A 20,801-nucleotide genomic window follows, 5' to 3' on the forward strand; every position below is an offset into this window, starting at 1 on the left:
CTCGCTGCTGAGCCGGGATGGGCCGGCTCACTAGAGGTGGCCGCCACCGGCCTGCGTGGCTCCGGATGGGTCCCTGTTCTCCCCACCGCGTGGTTCCCCTCCGGCTTCCTAACGCCACTGCACAAGCGAGCAGAGGGGTGAAAGGTCAGCAACATGGCGCTGGCCGCCGGGCTGTTTCTGCGGCCGCGGTTCTCCCGTTCGCTGCCTGGCGGGGCCGCCCGGCTGCGAGCTCCTGGGGGCACCGAGGTGAGACTGTCGTGGGCCGGACTTTGCTGCTTGTGCCGCCGCCGCCTGGGCTCGGGAGCGGCTCCCTGTCCCCGCGGCGCTTGGGCGATGGCGGCCCCGGCGCCTCCCGTGCGGGGCCCCCGGCGGCCGCTGCTCAGCCCCCCTGCGCTCCCCGCAGCCCTCGCCTCTTTTCCCGCTCGTCCCTCGCGCAGCTACAGCACCGAGGAGCCGCCCCAGCCACGCCAGAAAACCAAGATGATCATCCTGGGCTTCTCCAACCCCATCAACTGGGTCCGGACTCGAATTTACGCCTTCCTTATCTGGGCCTATTTCGACAAGGAGTTCACCATCGCCGAGTTCTCTGAGGGGGCGAAGCAGGTTTGTTCGCTTCCCTAGGGGACCAGTTTTGACCCCAGTGTTGAAGGGGCGACCTCAATCACCAAAAACCGCTGGCAGTTCCCCAGATACCGTGTCCTCCAAGTCACTTCTAAAAGCGAGGGTCTGGGTGTGTTTGCACCGTGGCGGCCAGCGCAGGGGTCCGTGAAAGCACACGATGGTGTTGTTCACGCGACTCAGACGGAAAGAGACTCGTTTCTGCTACTTTTAAAACGGGTTGCCTTCCCCTCCCCTCTCCCGCCCGTCCCCCTTTCTGGCTGTAATTTCCCAAATCTGCAAAATGGGAGAGGAAAAATGAAGGGTGCACAGTCGGCAGTTCATAATATTCGTTGAACAAATTGAGTGGATTTGGTTGGGTAAGATTAAATTTGTCGGCTAAGATTATGATGAGAAATGGGATAACATTTCCAAAGTACTAGAGAGCCTCTTGTCGTTGGATATTAGAAATTCCTGCCAAGTATTTGATCAAGCTTAATTGAGCATCTCCAAGTTCCTTAAAGGATAATCAGTGAAAAGAAAGAAAGTTTACAGAAACTCCCTGAACCCGGGAGTATAGTACAGCACACACCCATCAACAGCAAGTAGACTTTGATGATTAATACCCCTGAGTTTTGTCGTTGTTATGACCCTCTTAATGACTGGTATCTTATCCTTGCCATTTTGAATCCTGAAATTATTTGCAGATTTTGTATGCACACGTGTTTTTCTAAGACCATCTGAGCCTCTCCAGGTTTTCTTAGTTTGTCTTCCCCAAATATTGCAAAACTCTTGGTAAACAATAGTTTATTTCCCAATCTATACCAACATAAACTTCTTACTCATACTATAAGTCTAATCATTTCACAGTATTGACCACATGCTAGTGCTTTTTGTTCTAATTTCTTGGAGATTATTTTTATAATCAAAATCCTGACCGTTATAAATGGAGTGTTTTCAACTTTATGTAGTCAATGTCAGTATTAACTCTGCTTCCAAGTCAACTCTTAACTGCTTTATATGTGTTTATATATTTTTTGAAAAGTTAAAGTGCAAAGACCAAGTTTGATTAATATGCCTAATTCAGCAGCATAATGCGGGGATAAACCTCTCTGCGCATGTTAGTTTTCCACATCAGTTGTACATGCAGAGGTAAATTGGTATGTCCCTACTGTCTTCTGATGACCATGTCAATCTCTCCACTTCATAATACATATGTAACTACCAGCTCATGTGTGTGTATGGAATGAAAATCATCTTCCTGTCATGAGCAGGAGTCAGGCCATCATTCTTTTGCCTCTGAACACACAGAGGAAGTTTGAACACTTTTGAAATTTCTCTGATCCTAGCTGCCAACAATTTTAACTTCCTTCCTTGCAGTCAAACTATATTTCTACCCCATCATCCAATTTATGTTCACTTTTGCTCTAAGTCAAGTTTTTTGTTCAATTAACCATTCTGACGTCCAAAAATCAAATGTCTGGATCAGCTATGGAAAAATATTTGATGATTTCTTTAAACCCATAGTTATTGAGCATACCAGTCAGATCAAGCAAAACAGTTCTTCAACACCTGCAATAACATATGTGTTTTCATAAAAGGACATAATGAAGAACACCTCCCTGAACAAATTGAGTGGATTTGGTTGGGTAAGATTAAATTTGTTGGCTAAGATTATGATGAGAAATGGGATAACATTTCCAAAGTACTAGAGAGCCTCTTGTCGTTGGATATTAGAAATTCCTGCCAAGTATTTGATCAAGCTTAATTGAGCATCTCCACGTTCCTTAAAGGATAATCAGTGAAAAGAAAGTGTACCCTTTCAGAGAGTTTACAGATACTCCCTGAACCTGGGAGTATAGTACAGCACACACCCATCAGCAGCAAGTAGACTTTGATGATTAATGCCCCTGAGTTTTGTTGTTGTTATGACCCTCTTAATGACTGAAAACCCATGGAAGAAAAAAGTCCTAATTTTAAGTTTCACTTCTCATTACTAGGAATGTGAAGAATTGCACTATTATTTCAAGTTTCAGATCCACTGTTTTAGTTGATAAACTTGTTCTCTTTCCTCACACTTTCTGAAACCTACCTTATCTCCATCAATAAGGTTTAAGCTGCAAACCAGCACACTCTCTCACACTCCCAAAATAGTCTAAAGTTACTTGCTATATGTGATTAAGAAGTAGCTTGTAGGCTGGGCACTGGGGGGTTCACACCTGTAATCTTAGCTTCTCAGGAGGCTGAGATCTGAGGATTGAAGTTTGAAGCCAGCCCAGGCAGAAAAGTCCATAAGACTCGTCTCTTGAATGACCAGAAAACTACCAAAAAAAAAAAAAAAGGCCGAAGTGGCACTGTGGCTCCAGTAGTAGAGCACTAGCCTTGAGCAAAAGAAGCTCATGGACAGTACCCACCTAGGCCCAGAGCCCAAGCTCCAGGACTGGCTTAAAAAAAAAAAAGTACCTTGTATAATTGCCAAATGGTTATTTACCTTGTCGTTATTAGAATATATATGTATACATGTACATAACATACAAATATGTGTACATCTACATATATATGAGGTGGGTTTTTAAATGTTTTTTATTGTGAAAATACTGTACAGAAGGGTTACAATCACATAAGCAAGGTAATGAGAACATTTCTTATCAAGCATTGTTGGCTCCTCCTTAGTTTTTCCCCTACCATCCTTTCCCTCCCATCTCCACAACCACCACCACCACCACCACCCCACCCCCGCTCCTAAATTGTAAAGTTCATTTTTGGACATAGTGTCTTGTACATGTGTCATTGTTGCAATGGGTCTGAGGCATGCACTGTCATTTCTTGGGTCTTGAGAGTTAGTATAATTAATTAGCTGTTGTATCCCTAGTATATATGTAGGAATGCGATCTAAGAAAAGTCAACCAACTTTTTAAGGTGCCATGCCTAACATTGTTAAATTTATATTTGAAATTGTCACCTTTACTACAGAATAACCTGTTAAACTTAGCCATGTAAGATTGTATAGTAATATGCATTATACTCTGAAATGCTAATTGTTACTCTATTTTTTAAGGCTTTTGCACATGTATCCAAGTTGTTATCACAGTGTAAATTTGATCTTTTGGAAGAACTTGTTGCCAAAGAGGTGAGTATGCTTCTAATTTTTCTTAAAAGTAAATGTATGTTTCTCTTGTAATAGAATGGTACACATTATGCTTAAAAATATTGTGTGTGCCGGCAGTCAAAGTAGAGTCTACCTTTATATAAAAGCTGGAATCATTCCTACTACAGAAGGGCACAAATAACTAATTATGGTGTCTTTTAGTTTCTATTTTTGTAATGTTCTATTAGGAAGTATCTACTTGAATATTTAGATGGCTTTAATTAAATGCCTCACTTTTGAAGATTAGTAAAAAATAGAAGAATTCATTCCACAGTGAAGATTTTTTTACAAAGTTTAATTGTGAACTAATGGTTTGCTTTTTTCAAAACTTAGGTGTTACAGGTACTCAAAGAAAAGGTTACCTCATTACCTGATAATCATAAAAATGCTCTTGCTGCTGACATAGATGAAATTGTCTATACATCAACAGGAGACATTTCCATTTACTATGATGAGAAAGGTAATGCTGGCGTATAAGTAACTTTAAATGATACACAGTTGTCCAGATAAGCTGAAGTAGTGACCAAAAATAGTAGAGTTTTGTCTGCATAGGTGGATATCAATGAACAGATGTTCATTGTTCTCAAAGAGTTGAGATATGATATTTTGAATACCTTCCTATTTAGGTATTTTGGTACCACTATTTAATACACAGCAGAGAAAATCATTACTTAGATTGACAAAATGGTCCATTTAGGATAAGCAAGCAAATCAAAAGTTGGCTGAGACTGCTTAAGTCTCAGACTGATAGGAAAAACCTATTAACTTTAGAACTCCAGACTGGGAATAGTGAAAATTGTTGGAAGTTTAGTGTTTATCTGGTTCTTTTCTTTTTCTAATCTGTACGTTTTCCAAGTAGCAGTCCTGACAGTTCATTGATGGATTAATTTTTTACATATTTGGATATATATTATATGCCAGGCATGCAGGAAATCTAGACTTAATTTATATACTTCCCAAGGTAGTAATGATAGAGGATTCTTAATAGTTAGAAAAATTTTGTGTACATTACAAAATATTTATAAAGGTATTTTGGTGATAAATATTTTCTTCTCTGGTATTCCAGATTTCATGTTAGCAGTGTAGTTACTAACTTATTTTTAGATACAGTATTGTGATAATTGCCAAGTATAGTAGAAAAACTTAGGGTAAAAAAGATGATGCTTAAACCATTACAGTAGCTGAGAGGTATAATTGTAGCTGAGAGGTAAAGGTAGAGGAAACTCAGTCTGAGACCAACCCTGGGCATGAAAGTTTACTAGACTTTATCTGAACCACTGCCTGGCACAGTGGTGTAGCTGCTATCCCAGCTACAGGGGATACCCAACAGCTGGCAAAGTGACATGTCTGTCATCCCTAAGACATGGAAAAGAATGAATAAAATGATCACAGCCCAGATGGCCTGGGCATAAAGTGAGACCCCCAAAGAAGCTGGAGGCATGGCTCAGGTAGTAGAGTTCCTACTGAACAAGCTCTGTAAACCCTTCCCCCCAAAAGAAAGAAAAGAGCCCTTATTCTTTGAGGCAGTTAATTACTTAGCAGGCCTCCCCCCATTTTAATATTGACAACAGACATCTGCCATAAAACTTATAATTTTAGAAAATGCTGTAAATTAAGAATAATTCATATTGTACACTTAGTGAAGTATATACTCAGAATATAGTAACTTTATTCTAGTGGGATATAGGGAGAAAGACAAACCCTAAGACAATTTTCTATAAGTAAAGAGCATTAATATTACTTAATTATTGTATTAATTTTTATTAAAACTAGTTTCACCAGAGCATGTGCAGTTTGATGTATATTATTGTTGGTTTGTTTTGGATATATGGTTAATAGATTATTGTGGTTTGTATATGTGTGTGTGTGTGTGTTTTTCTCTAAGGAAGGAAGTTTGTTAACATACTGATGTGCTTTTGGTATCTAACGAGTGCCAAAATCCCCAGTGAAACTTTAAGTGGAGCCAGTGTATTTCAGGTTAAGTTGGGAGATCAGAACGTGGAAACTAAACAACTTCTTAGTGCAAGCTATGAGTAAGTATGATCATGAATCATTTTTTCCTTTCTCTGGAATGTGAAAGGCAGTGTGAAAGTCTAAAGGGAGTTTGGGGAAGAGAAGTTTTAAAATTGACACATTTGAAAAGACAAAAAAGGCATAAAGACACTCTGGATGTGAAATACTTTTAATAATATTTTTTTAAAAATTAGAAGTAATACTGCTGAGTTTAATGTTTCAGCTATTTACTACTATGAAACAAAGCACAAGTGGCTTCCAACAGACATCTATTTTACCTGTGATTTCACTATGAAGAGAACTGTGGAAAGCTCACCTGTGGGTTTTTCTCCATTTCACTTGCCATCCACTAGGATGACAGGAGGATTCATTTCCACAATATCTTCTCATGTGTGGCATCTTGGTGTTTCTTGGCATCACCACAACCTATCATTCTCTTTGTGATTTGGGCTTATAGTAGGTTTCTTGTTTTATTTTTTATTCAGCTGATTAGATTCTATGCCCTAAAGTAAAACAGAAGCATTTCCCATAGTCTGTCACACTAGTCTTTGGACCTGTGAACTTTAAAGGCTGTGAAGAGATCCAACTCTTTGGAGCAACAATTGGTATGGCCAGACAAACTACAGAAGAACACATGAGGTGTATATGATGTTTGCAGCCACCTTTGGAAAATAAAATCAGCCAAAATTGGCATGTTAACTCTTCATTACTAGACATTTATCAGTCACCTATGCTAAGTACAGATTCAAAACCAAAGAAATTCTGCCCTTAAGGGAATACTTTCAGTAAGAAATTAGCAAAATATTTTAAAGACATTTTATTATGTTTTTGTACTAATAAAATTTGGAACAACAAATGACTAGAACAAATCAATAGAGGCATAGTTAATACTTTAAAGACAATGCTGTTGTTGTTTTGCCCAAGTTATACAAATTTGATTTCAAATAATGAATAAATTCTGAATATGTTCAAAGAAAGAAAATGCATTGTTTTACTAAGTTATATTTGAATTACATGTCTTTTACATGCTTATTATGCAGACTATTCTATATATTTACGTAAATCTACTGAATTTTCTCTTTTTAAAGACATTTTTAAGCATCCCTATCATCAATACTAAACTTTTGTCTTCCCTGAGATTTCTAATAAGAAGCTCAAGAACACTCATATATTGAAGATTGATTTAGTAGCATATAAACCAAACTTCATTTATTTATTCCTAATTAGTAACTATAGCAATGTTACTTGAGAAACAGCTTTTCCTATGGTGTGTATATATACATACATATATATTTTTAAATTTGAAGTACTTTTTGCACCACCAGAATCTAGTTTATTTCTGTTTGTACTAGACATATGTTTAGCTAGTATAAGTAGAATAATATCCTAGCTTCTTCCCAGAACTGGCAGATGTTGAAAGTAAATCAGCATCTTACTTTAGTGCTTACTTTAGTTGGAACTGTACTTCAGTTTTTGTGGTACAGTTTTTGTGATTCAATTGACAGGTTAAACTTTACTTTTTATTTACCATTAATGTTAAACTGGCTTCTTGTTAAAAGCAGCTTGTAATACACATTTGCAATTATATATAGTTATTGAAGAAGTATTTCAGCTATTGTAAGATTTATACTTTTATAATATCTTTCCTAGATTTCAGAGGGAATTTACACAAGGAGTAAAGCCTGATTGGACCATTGCACGGATTGAACATTCAAAGTTACTAGAATAATCTTTCTTGGAAGAAAATCAGCTTCTGGACTTTGAGTAGTTGCTGTGAAAAACTTTGGATCATTTGATCTTCGCTTAATCAAGTCTGTGGATTACTTTTGTATTATTTTGAATTACTCCTTGTAGTACATCGGCACATTACAATAATGCATTTTCCACAGATCATTAGTGTTTTTTAAAAGAGGTCAAATTAAAAAAAAAAACCATCACATTGGTGTCATATTTATTATCTTCTTCGGTGTTTTATGTTTACATACAAACTAAGTTGATAGACATCATAAAATACTGAAACTATTTGTATATCTCTAAATTAATAGTCCTTAAATTTTATCATGCCAACACATTTATACAATTAATCTAAGAATAGGTAAATTTTATTTTTAAAACACATAACAGCTTGGCATTTGTTTGTTACTAGCTAGAAGAAATGTATGGAATAATCATAGATTTGTCTCTGCAACACTAAAGATTAGTGAACACGAATAAGAGAAAAATAACTTTCAAAATCCCAAAGCAACAATGTCTCAGTTCCTACAAGAAGATAACATACTTGTATTTTGAGTTCTAAAACTTGAAATAAGGAAGCAAATAAGTATTTTTTTAATGGCCAGAATTTTCTCTAATTAATGAAAATTGTAACCTCACAGATTCACAAAATTCAACAAGTGTGGTTACACATAAATATCTCACCAACATACATCATAATGAAATTGCTGGAATCAGACAAATTGTAAAAGCAGCTGAAATAAAAACAAGGATTCCATGCAGAGGAACCAAGATAATGACTCCCATTTTCTCAAATAGCAAATAAGAGAACCTTGCATGATATCTTAAAATACAGAAGGAAAAAATACGCAACTTGTTGACTTAGAATTCTACCTTCAACAATTCTCTTAACTGAAAGTGACAGATGGTCAGAAATAAGAGTTTATTACTAAGAGACATGTTTCATGAGACTTGCTAAAGACCAATGTAGAGAGGATGGAGTTCACAATCTACCCCTGAAAATGTAGGCAACTGATTTTTGATGAAGGAACAAAGATTCAATGAGGAAAAAAGTAGTCTTTATTTTTTTAAAAAACAACTTTTGATTAACTTTATACAGGAAATTAATTTCATCTCTTTTCTCACACCATAAAAATTTAGAATATGAAATGGATCATATATTTAAACAAAAGCTAAAGCTAGAAATTCTAGAAAGAAGGAGAAATTCTTTGTCATCTTAAGATGGACAGAGTTGAACCATGAAAGAAATTGTTGAACTAGAACTTGATAAAATTGCTCTTTGAAATACCAGTAAAAGAAGAAAACAAAGCTATCAGGATTTAATTACAGGGACTCCACCCTAATGACTTTATCCATGGCCATAATTTCAGATACACTAGGTTCCTACCCTCATAATGAAGATTAGATTTCAACATGCAAAGCCTTGGAGGACATACAGTTGATATACTGATCTTTGCTGGTGCCAATTCCAAGTGTTGGTAAAGATAAAGGCAACTAGAATTTTCATACAACTCTGGTAGGGATCCAAAATTCTTCCATTACACATACAGTTAAATGTGTACTTACCATAGGATCCAGCACATGATGATGTACAGACTACAGAATGTATGTTCATTCAGCATTTTTCTTTTTTTTTTTTTTTTGGGGGGGGGGTCCGATAGTGGGCCTGAACTCTGGGCCTGGGCACTGTACCTCAGCTCTTCAGCTCAAGGCTAGCGCTCTACCACCTGAGCCACAGCACCACTTCCAGCTTTTTTCTTTTTGCTTATGTGGTGCTGGGGAATCGAACCCAGGGCCTCAAGCATGCAAGGCAAGCGCTCTACCACTGAGCCACCTTCCCAGCCCCAGCATTTTTCTTAATAACTGGAAAGCCCTAAGAGTTCGCAGTAGATGAAAAAGTGCAAGTGAATGGCAAAGCCAGACAAAAGACTACATATTTCACTACAATTTTAGTTCTGTAAAATTTTAGAAAAAGTTAAAACTAGTCATTGTGACAAAATGAGTGGAAGGAAAGGTGGGGGAGGATGGATGTGAAGTAGGAAGATTTGATTTTCAACATGTACAAATGAGGTTTTAGGAATAAGAAATGGTACATACCTTGGTCAGTGGTGGTTATATGTCTATACAATTGTGACATCATTTTGTGGACTTAACAAATAGCATTTTGTTGTGTTAATTATTTTGTGTTATATGTAAATTACGCCTAAAGTAGCAAAAAGATGTTTTGCAGAAAAGTAAGTAGCAGAATAGTTGAAATGCTTCTATTTTTATAAATTATAAAAAAGCTAATCTAGTCCATGTAAAATCAAATAATCTTAATGCAATTTCATCTAATCTTAGATGAGGTACATCTTAGATGAAGTGGATAATATACTATGTATATTACTAAAATGTAGTCAGTTGGACTAGAGATTTGGCTCAGGTAATAGAGTGCTAGCTTAGCAATCATGAAGTCCTGGTTCAATTCCCAGTTGCCACCAAAAAGAAAAAAAGAAAAAGGGCGAGTAAATTACCACTTTATATAAATTTTAAGATGTATCACAAAAGATTTTTTCTGGAGATATTTTTATTTCCTTACTTCCAACAACTTCATGGATATGTAGACATACACACTACACATATTTGAGGCACACAATTTGATAAGGAATCACCATCACATTAATAGAATATATTAACTCACTGTTTTCCAGCTCATGTGTGTAGAACTGGTTGGTTTTTGTTGTGTTTTGTGAGCAAATTAAAACTTTGAGAATTTATTTTACAAACTTATACAACTCTTTAGCATTTAGTCTAGGTTTCTGGACACAGAGTCCGTGGTAGTAATTTTTTTTTATCCATACCCTCAGCTTACTAAATATATCCTGAAACATTCTGTGGGAATATCATTAAAGAAAATAACATAGCCGGGCGCTGGTGGCTCACGCCTGTAATCCTAGCTACTCAGGAGGCTGAGATCTGAGGATCGTGGTTCAAAGCCAGCCCGGGCAGGAGGGACCGTGAGACTCCTATCTCCAATAAACCACCAGAAAACCGGAAGTGGTGCTGTAGCTCAAGTGGTAGAGCGCTCGCCTTGAGCTGAAGAGCTGAGGGACAGCACCCAGGCCCAGAGTTCAAGCCCCAGGACCGACCAAAAAAAAAAAAAAAAAAAAAAAAAAGAAAATAACATAGTTCCTGAAGCTACTCTTTACAGAGTTTTATCTCAGACAATATATGAAGGCAACAAATCATTTAAACTCAATAGTACATATTTCTTGCAATTTTTCCTTTTAATGGACCGCTCTTCTCAGTTTATATTTGTGTTAGCAATTCTGACATAATTCATTAACATTACTGTCTCAAATTTTATATCCCTATAAGTCTCTGAAGCTATTGCTGCATGGTTGTGAAAAGAAGGTATGGAATAACACAAAGATAACAACAAAAATGCAAATTCAATAAATACAAGCAATAAAACATCAACAACCTGAAGGTATACTTGCTGTGATAAATTGTCCCCAGGTACTAACCATGTATCTGCCAAAACACAAAGGCCTCCAACAACTAACTGACTGGTTCCAAGTTTGAGGCATAGGTGTATTTTGAAGAATGTACACTAAGAGTAAAAGAATGTCTGTAAGGATCATGATAACTAAGTTCATAATACATTTCTAGTTTGTGACATATTTGTGGCCTCTCAAAACCACTGAAGTTTCCAATAGTTTCCTTAGGAACTTTGGGGAAACACAATTCTTTAACTTTGAATTTTGAAATAATTTTAGATTTATACAATAATTACAAAATTAGTTCAAAGAGTTACTTGTTTTTTATCAGTATCTCCTAAAGCTGAAAGCCTACAGAACCTTAATATAGTTACCAAGGGATATAATGCTTTAAACTGCTTTAGTTCATTGGCTTTATTGGTACTCACCAGCATTTTTTTTTACTAATACTCTCATTTCCATCACAAAATCTAATCTAGCTGCTTAGTTATCCTGTCTTCTTAGTTTACCTAATTTGCAACAATTCCTTTGTCTTTGTCTTTCATTAACAATGGCCTTGAAGCTTTCAAATATTAATTATTCAAGTGAAAGACTGAAACAAAGTCTTCCAAGCAAATGGCCCTCATAAACAGGCTGGGGTAGTAATACTAATATCAGATAAAATATATTTCAGATTACAGTTAGAAAAAACAAAGGACATTTCATACTAATAGAGAACTCAGGTTTCTGTCTGATGTAGTTGATTATTTTCTTGGTTATTTCTTGATTATTTTCTTCGGGTTATATTCCTCCTTTTAGTATTTTTTTTGTAGTGCTAGCTTCTTGTTCATGAATTGCTGTTTCATTTTTGTTAAAAATTTTAGTTTTTCCATCTAATGTGAATGCTAATTTCACTGGATATACCAGTCTGGGTTGGCAGTTATTGGTTTTCAGGGCTTGGCTGGTAATTTTCCAGGCTCTTCTTGCATTGAGGATTTGTCTGGAGAGGTCTGCAAGTGATTCTAATTTCCTTTCCATAATAGTATAGTTCTTTCCTTGATTTTACAGCATTTAAAATCAGCTCCTTGCAATTCAGGTTCAGTGTCTTTACTACAATATGTGTAGAACTGTTTCTTCTAGGATCTTGTCTTATAGGTGTGTTGCATGCTTCTGTTATGTAGGTGAGGTTTTCTCTTTGGAGATTGGGAACATTTTCTGTAATAATCTTATTGAATAAGTGTTGCATCCCTCTCTATTCTGGTATTCCTCTCCTTCATCGATCCCAATGATATGAAGATTAGATTTCTTGGTATTGTCTGCCAGGTCTTGGACTTCCCTTTGGCAATTTCTGAGTGTTTATTTCCCCATGTCTATGACTTTCTTCTCCAGCTTTCTGTTTTATCTTCAACTCCTGATTTTCTATTTTCCATCTCATTCATTCTGTTACCTATGGCTTCCACTGTGGTTTGCATTGCGGAAATCGATCCATTTATGGTTTTTCTATCGGTTTTCAAAGTGTTAATTTTATCTTTTAACAAGGTATGTACTCTGTCTATTCTTAACTGTGTCTCTTTTTAGGTCTTGGGATTCCTTTGATACCTCTTCTTTGTGGTCTTGGTTGTAACTCTATTACTTTGGCCCGTTTTGCCATCATTTCTTTATTTAATCTTTTGTCCTCCATTTCTTCTTTCTTCTTGGCTCTCACTAGAGTTCTTTCCTGGGTTGCTGCTGGCTTTGGGTTTGTTTGGTTGTCTTGATTCTTCAGGAATCTTGTTCCCTTTAGTTGTGATTTGCGCCTTTAGGTCTGTGGGCCTGTTGGTGTTCCACAGGTAGGAGCCATTTCTTGGCGGGGGCTGGTTCCCAGTGGGTCGCCTAACCTTAGGGCCACTGTAGACAGGTACTCCCTTGGCAGCTCCGGTGTCGGTGATGCTCCTCCAGCGGCAGGAGCACACATCAGGGTCCAGTGGCTTAGGCGGCTTCGGATCCCGGTTGAGATACACTGCTTGTCCGTTCCCAGGGGCTCGGGGGCACTACTCCAGCAGCTGGGGTCTACGCAAGATTCCCAGCTCCACTCTGCCAGGGACCGGTGGTGGAGGCTGCTAGATCTCCTGCCGGGGCACACGGTGGGGCTGCTGGATGGACCCCCCCCCCACCCCCGTGCGTGGTTCCCATGGTGACGGTGGGAGTGGGGTGCCCCCGTGGAGTACTCACCCATCCTGGAACCAGTGAAGGGCTGTCCAGAGGGCTGCGGCAGGTCGCTGTATCGCTGTATCTGGTTGTTGGCCTCTTTGCTGTTGTTGATCTCTTGGGGAACTGCGAGTTGGAGAGAGCTGTGGTGTTTCCCTTACTGGTTCGTCTCCATCTGGGATCCTCTCACCACAGATTTTTTTTTTTAATGTGTGGTTTATTATGACTGGATTTTGTCTATAATACGTCAGTAAAGCTGTGAGGAAGAAATATCTAATGCCCACATGGCAGGGTTTTTGTGTGATATTTTTCAATAAAAGAAACCAGTATTTGGAATCAGATACAGGTAGGTAACTGATTAAGAAAAATTAGCCTGAGAAATATCCTTGGTTGAGAAATCCTCAATGTACAAAGGACACAAACCAACTTGAAAGGACTTCCATTGTGTAAAATTGACCAATGTAAGAGTAATGGCTTCATGGACTGAAATAGCACGTTTGGAAAAGCCACTAGTTCCTATGAGACTACAATATATTTTGGGGTACTCTTGGAAGTCATGTGGCAAAAACTCATTATTCCGAAAGTAGAGAAGGATTAAAATAAAGTATTGATCATGTTTTGCATGTCTCAAAAGTGTCCCAGTTGTTTACTGCAGCATAACAATCTCAAAATTTCATAACTTAAAAATCGTTTGTCTCACAAATGAATCTTTTGGGAATTGGGAAAGAGTTTGATTTGGCAATTGTATGTAATGTGATCAGTTGAGGTTTCTGTCAGCTTTGTTAGGGCCTGTCAAGAGTAGCTTTTACCTTGTAGAGTCCCATTATGAAAGAATACTATTTATGGGGTTTTCATCCATGTGATCGAACAGGAAAAAAACTGCTTAGTTAAACCTGCCCAATTTCTGGGAATTGTTCAGTTCAAAGCTGTTGTTTACTTTTGTCTAGCTTCCTGGAGGCTCATATATTTCAACTCTAAAAATTTTAACATGTTTTTCTAAAAAATAAGGATATTATCCTATATAATCATAAGAAAAGCAATTACACATCCACAATATCATTTAACATTAATCCATACTTAAATTTCCACCAATTGTCTTTAAGTGACTTTAGAAGAGTCTTTCAAAAGTAGTTGCTAGTGGTTCATGCCTATAATCCTAGTGACTCAGGAGGCTTAGATCTAAGGATCACTGTTTGCAGCGAGCCCTGAGCAGGAAAGTCTGTGAGACTTTTATCTCCAAGTAAGCACCCAGAGAAAGAAGGAAAGAAAGAAAGAAAGGAAGAAAGAAAGGAAGGAAGAAAAAAGAAAGAAAGAAAGAAAGAAAGAAAGAAAGAAAGAAAGAAAGAAAGAAAGAAAGAAAGAAAGGAAGGAAGGAAGGAAGGAAGGAAGGAAGGAAGAAAAGGAGGGAGGGAAAGAAAGAGAAAGGAAAGGAAAGAAAGAAAAATGGAAGGAAGGAAGGGAGGAAGGAAGGAAGGAAGGAAGGAAGGAAGGAAGGAAGGAATAGAGATATGACTCAAATGGTAGAGCACTAGCCTTAGACATAAAAGCCCAGGCCCTGAGTTTAAGCCCCAAGTCCTGCACACACACACACACACACACACACACACACACACACACAATCATTCAATTTTTGCATTACATTTATGTTTACATCTCTAATCCTTTTTAAAAATTAGAACATTCCTCATTCTAAGTAAGTAAGTGTGAGGAGTCTACGGTAATATGGTAGACATACAGCAAGCCCTGCCTCTTGAATGTGCTTCATAATTTCATCATAGCTTCATTTCTGGGAGCTGCAAGTTGAGGGTTAAATGTTGACTAGATTCAGCTTAAAATGTTTTGAAAAGAATATCTTCTAGATTATTTGTATACCTCAAATTCTATAAAAATTGGGAATTAACTTTGATGTATTTAGTATCAATTACAATTGCACCTGTTGATGCTTAAATACCTTCCCTTACCGCCCAGTTCTGTCAGTGAGAGCCCCTGTAACCTATCCACATGACAGACTAAAGACTAATATGGGATGATGTTGATCTTTTGAGAGCTCTTATGTTCTCTGGCATAAAAATACATCTCATAATCTTCTTACCCATTTCCTGTCACAAAACTGGAACTGGCCATTTCTCCTATGAATCCTGGTTTCTTTTAGGTATAACGAAGTTAACAAACCAAGATTTATAAATGATTTTTGGTGAGATTTCTTACTTTAAGAATGTAAGAAAATATTCATTTGGGGACTTTAAAATGTAGACTGTTTATCTTTATTTCTGCCAACCTTATTAAAAATAATCTTCCATCACTTTGCCCTAGCCATGCTTTTTCTTTGTTTGTTTATGAAACTCAGCACTGTCTGTCATTGTGGTATGTATAACTTTATTTGTCCTGTTGTCTGTCTTTTCAGTTAGGAACTTGTCTGTCTTATTTACTACTGTATTATGAGGAGCAAGAGCATTATCTGATATATAGTGAAACTTAGTAAATATTAATTAATAAATAAATAGGTAAATCAGTGAACTTTATTTCTGTTGAACATTCTAGTTCCCTCTTGGTTTGATTTGACCCCCAAAGAAGTGGGATGTGATTTTAAAAAATTATGTACAACTCACTTCTGAAAGAATACATGATATTATTGGGTAGATAACTTTAGTTTTATGAGCCTGTAATAAGTGTTATTTATTCCAATTACCACACGGTGGAGCTAATTGTATAGAATGTGAATCGTCAGCATTGGCAGCCACTGAAGAATTGGAGGATGCTTTGCTTACCGATAGAGTCTTGTAGTTAAGATATGTAGTCAGAAATTGCTTCATAGGAAGGTTCTCTGAATATAATTGTTTGATTTTAAAAGGTTTACATGAATGGGCCAAGGTGATGGAGATTTTAACCCCATCTCTTTGGCTGCTGGAACCAAAGATTACATCGTTCAGTGGCTGCTTCCTTACATACTCAGAAGGCTTTTTTTCTGGATCATGTAATATATTTGTCAGGATACAGAGATTATCCTGCAATAACAATCCTTTGGTTGTCCTCATAGTACAAAATATAATAGAACTTCAGCTATCATGCCTACTTCTTTTTGTTGTTGTTGTTGGTCATGGGGCTTGAATGCAGGACCTGGGCACTGTCCCTGAGTTCACTTGTGCGAGGCTAGCACTCTACCACTTTGAGCCACAGCGCCACTTCCAGTTTTGGGGGGGGGGTTAATTGGAGACAAGAGTCTCAAAGGGACTTTTCTGCCTGGGCTGACTTTGAACTGTGATCCTCAGCTCTCAGCCTCCTGAGTAGCTAGGTTTATAGGCATGAATCACCAACACCTGGCTTCATATCCACATTTTAAGCAGTAAAAAAGAGAAAGAGAAAAGCAGGAATAAAGGATACATACATCAGCCGTCTTTTAAGATGTCTTCGAAGTTATCAAAAATGCCACACTTACTTTTGGTGAGTCTAGGTAATATAACCTTTTAGCTGCCCCTAATGAAACTGAAGAGGAAGGGAAGAGTATATTGAGTATAGACAACTAGTAATTTTCCCTAGTTGGGTTGAGTCATGAGGTCTAAACTCACTCAGTGTGACTTTTTGAGATCCCATAATGTTGTGTAACTGGACTCTTGGAATAGTCCTAACTTTTGCCTGACTAATTTTTAAAGCTTTAATAGAGAATTCATAGAAAAAGAAGATCCTTATATATATATATATATATATTATTGTAAGGATACTGTACAGAGGGGTTACAGTTACATGAGTAAGGTAATGAGTACACTTCCTATGGAACATTGTTACCCCCTCCTTTGTTTTTTCCCTACCATCCCTTCCCTCCCTACCTCCTCACCTCCTCCTCTCCCCCAACATAGTGTCTTGTACATCTCAAAGAAAGTCCTTTGATTCTGGAACTATGTGAGGATGCTCCAGTGACATATCCAGATCTGGTCATTCACACCCTGTACACACCTTGCTTCCATGGCTACAATGGACTCTTCTTTCTATTCCTCCACTTTGTCAAGGATGTCTCTGTCTTGACCCCACTGCAGCAGCTCTCTCCCTGCCAGCCATAACCTTTGGTCAGATCTTCAAAAGCTGGTCATGACCTGTCATTTGATTCAGATTAAATCACTTCCTCTTGGCTGGGTGCTGGAGTCTCACACCTGTAATCCTAGCTGTTCAGGAGGCTGAGATCTGAGGATGATGGTTCAAAGCCAACTCTGGCAGGAAAGTCCATGAGACTCTTATTGCCAATTAAACCACCAAAAAGCTGGAAGTGTAACTGTGGCTCAATTGATAGAACACCAATCTGGAGCAATGAAGCTCAGGGACACTGCCCTGAGTTCTAGCCCCAGTACCAGCTCATAATGAATGAATGAATAATATATATATATATATATATATATATATATATATATATATCATCTCCTCTAATAAAACTGTCCTGACCACTCATTCTAAAGCAATCCTACCTCATCACTCTGTCATGCTGCCTTGTTTTATTTTTATCACCCATTTATGATCATATGCCGGTTCTTGTTTGTTTGCTTATTTTATGCCTACTTTCTATTAGAATTCCAGTTTAGCACCTCAGCATATATTGGTAATGGTATTCTGTACATCAGTGGTGTTCCGCTTAGGGCAGAGTTTCTTTGGTCTCAAACTATTAATATTCGGGAATCACATTTTTCTCTGTGGGGGAGCTATCTGTGCAGTACAGAATGTGTAATAATATCTCTGGCCTCTATTCATTAGATATGTAGCAAAGTATTTGCTACAACCAACTCCAGACAGTGCCAAATATCCTTTGGGGAAGAACATTGCATGTGGTTGAGAAGTGCTGCTGCACTCTTGGCTGCTGGTGTGGACTTTTGGTGTGGTTCTCAGGAGGCAATGCTGCCTTAGAGCAGGAGAGTCACAAGTACCAAGTACTTTGCATTTAATATGTCCAGCAACTCTTATAATGGGTATTATTATTATTTTCATTTTCATGATAGGGAAATTGAGGCACAGCATGATTGACAAACTTGTCTAAGCTTTTTTTTTTTTCTATTGGGATTCGAAACAGACAATAGACTCCAGGATTCTACACTAACAGGAGCAGGCGGTGCTGTGAGGATCTTCCATGGTAGAGATTGAGCAATAAATGGGCCACTTCCCTCACCCCAGCCTGCACAGCCATTCATTCTGAATAACCATGGACAAGTGACAACTTTTCTTTCTAAGCCTTAGTTATCTTTCTCCCAAAGGCCAATATTAACAATAACAGAATTGCCTTAGGAATGAAATGCAATAGCACATGTGGAAATACTTAGCTGGATTCTGGCATACACGAAGCTTCGCATCCATTTCCTCCTCACCTCTTTTTAAATTTGGCTCCAAGCTCCAAGCACAGAAAGCACATCCTAGAGACCTTTGTTGGACAAGCCCTCTGGGAAATCTAAAATCTGCAGCATTTCCCTGTTACTGACCAAACCTTGGGGGAGCAGTCCCCTAGAAACAGCCTGTAGGGCTGGCGTCTTGTCCTCATTTGCTAATGACCAGCAGCATTAGCCATCAGCATTTTCCCAGTAAGCCAAAAAGGACTTTTAAATTTGTACTGATTAGATGCCTTGGGGCTTGGTTGACAAGTAGCCTCCTGCTCCATTTCTTGATGTGAGTCAGAGAATTAATTGCCTGACCTATTGTCTTCTAACCAGGCCAATTAAGTGAGTTTGGAGGTGAAATAACAAGAGCTTTTTGGCCAGCAGGGGGCACTCATTGCAAACATAACTGAGTCGACACTCAGGTTTGCAGGCTGAGCCTGACGAAAATTAGGTAACCAGTTCTAAATGTGGGGCCCGCAAATCTCCGTGGACAGAATTCTGAGAACTTGGGTGGGGGAACGTTACCATGTGTTTATTTTCCCCATTCTTCATCTGAAATTTAGCATTTTATTCAATTATGAACACAGGCAACAAATCACAGATGTGTGAAGACCCCACTACCGTTGGAGCAGACTCCTTGAAATATTGTTTACATCCCTCATTGCTTTAAAGTTCCAGTAGCTGTAAAAGCTGCTGCTGGCTCTTATTATTTAATGCATTAACAATTTTTTAAAAAGCACACATAGAATCATGCCACACATTAGTTTTTTTTTTGTCGTTGACATTTTAATAACTGCCTTGATGTAATTGGTTTGCATTGTGCCCTTTTGTCCTTGATTTTACTTAGCTTAAAACATAACTCTGAGAAGTCTGTGGGTGTCGCCACACTGTCAAGGGATTCATTATCAAAAAGAAAACAAAACAAAAGACCTGGCTGAGCAGGTATTGGATGGTTTCTGGAGAAAAGAAGTTAGTTTCCTAACTAAAAGGAAGCTTTGCCCTCAATAACATTTAGTTATGACTCAGTTCTTGCCCTCATATTTTTTTCTAATGACATAAAACACACACCACACCTATACCAGAACTATTTGCCATGATGCTTGGTGCAATGTACCTCAGGATAACATTTCAGTATATTCAGATGTATGTTGGACTGAGTAAACTTCAGCATAAGCATGACACTTTCCAGCCTGGCTTCAGGAAGGAAGATCCCTGTTGCTCACAGCTGCTTTTATATTTGTGTTATGACTGTTGCTGTTCAGGGATCAGGAATCTTCTGAAATCACTGCAGTTTACTTACTCTCCTGTTAGAAGACAAGCTGAACCCTGGTAGTGTTGCTTCCAGAATTTATTCTTCTCCCAGTCCCATAAGAATACCTTCATTTTTATATGCGCATATGAGCATATAAAATGATATTTATCAAAATGAATTCCAAGAAATAGAAACAAGAGGTGTTTTTCCCCCTTTATGGCTGTTCTTGTTTTGTTTGTAACTTTATCTGTCTTTGGGAGGGCAAGGAGGGGACACAGAAATGGAGGGACAAAGGGGGAATATACACAGCATTGGTACTCACTGGACACTGTGTTGAAAATGAGCTATACAACCTGTAGGTGGGGATGGGAGGGAAAAACTGGGAGAGAGCGAGAGAAGGGGTGACAATGTTCAAAAGAAATGTACTCATGACTTGACTTATGTAACTGTAACCCCTCTGAACATCACCTTTATAATAACAATAAAAATATATATAAAAAAGAATACTTTCAAAAGAAGCAGGGGAAGAAGGGGGAGCTTAAGCAGTTTATTCCCCACATTCTTCTGTTTCTTTTGTTTCAGGGAAGTAAGACCACACAAGAGGAGCAAGTCAAGACTGGGCCAGTTGGGCTGAGTTGTCTGGTTTTCCAATCAGCTCTGCCAGCCTATCTCGGCCTTTGGAGTCCAAGGCCAAGTGAGTCCACTGGAAGAGTTTCACGTCAGCATTTTCTCCTCTCCTTTGGGAACCTCCTTCTTCTCCGAAGGGGCTTTATGCTGCCCCTTCTGCCAGGACTCCTCAAGTCTGCTTTTCCATCTCCAGATCAGACCTTTTTCTCCCATTTCTTAAGAAAAGCAAACTTCAGCAGCAGTGATTACAAAATAAGACCCCCCAACCCATTTTCATTAAAGATGTATAATGCACAAGGACTGTGTGAGGTATCTAACTGTACCATTTCATATATCCCCTCCCAACCAGCGACTGGATATTACTAGAGCCACGCCCCCATCCTATGCGTGTCTACTTAAGAGTCCCAGAATTTGACCTTATTTGGGTCTTTTCACAT

At 38.2% G+C, this 20,801-nt stretch overlaps 1 protein-coding gene across 1 annotated transcript; it reads left to right on the plus strand.

Moving 5' to 3' along the window:
- Positions 1 to 119: 119 nt before the first annotated feature.
- Positions 120 to 7,541, plus strand: Maip1 (matrix AAA peptidase interacting protein 1). The gene is made up of 5 exons (XM_069995750.1): positions 120 to 603; positions 3,656 to 3,727; positions 4,079 to 4,205; positions 5,631 to 5,778; positions 7,409 to 7,541. The coding sequence occupies exons 1-5, from the start codon at positions 154 to 156 to the stop codon at positions 7,485 to 7,487; spliced, it is 876 nt and encodes a 291-aa protein (XP_069851851.1). The 5' UTR covers positions 120 to 153; the 3' UTR covers positions 7,488 to 7,541.
- Positions 7,542 to 20,801: the final 13,260 nt, after the last annotated feature.

This window comes from Dipodomys merriami, unplaced genomic scaffold, assembly GCF_024711535.1.
Source record: "Dipodomys merriami isolate MVZ:Mamm:240054 unplaced genomic scaffold, mDipMer1.0.p SCAF_49, whole genome shotgun sequence".
Lineage (NCBI taxonomy): Eukaryota > Metazoa > Chordata > Mammalia > Rodentia > Heteromyidae > Dipodomys > Dipodomys merriami.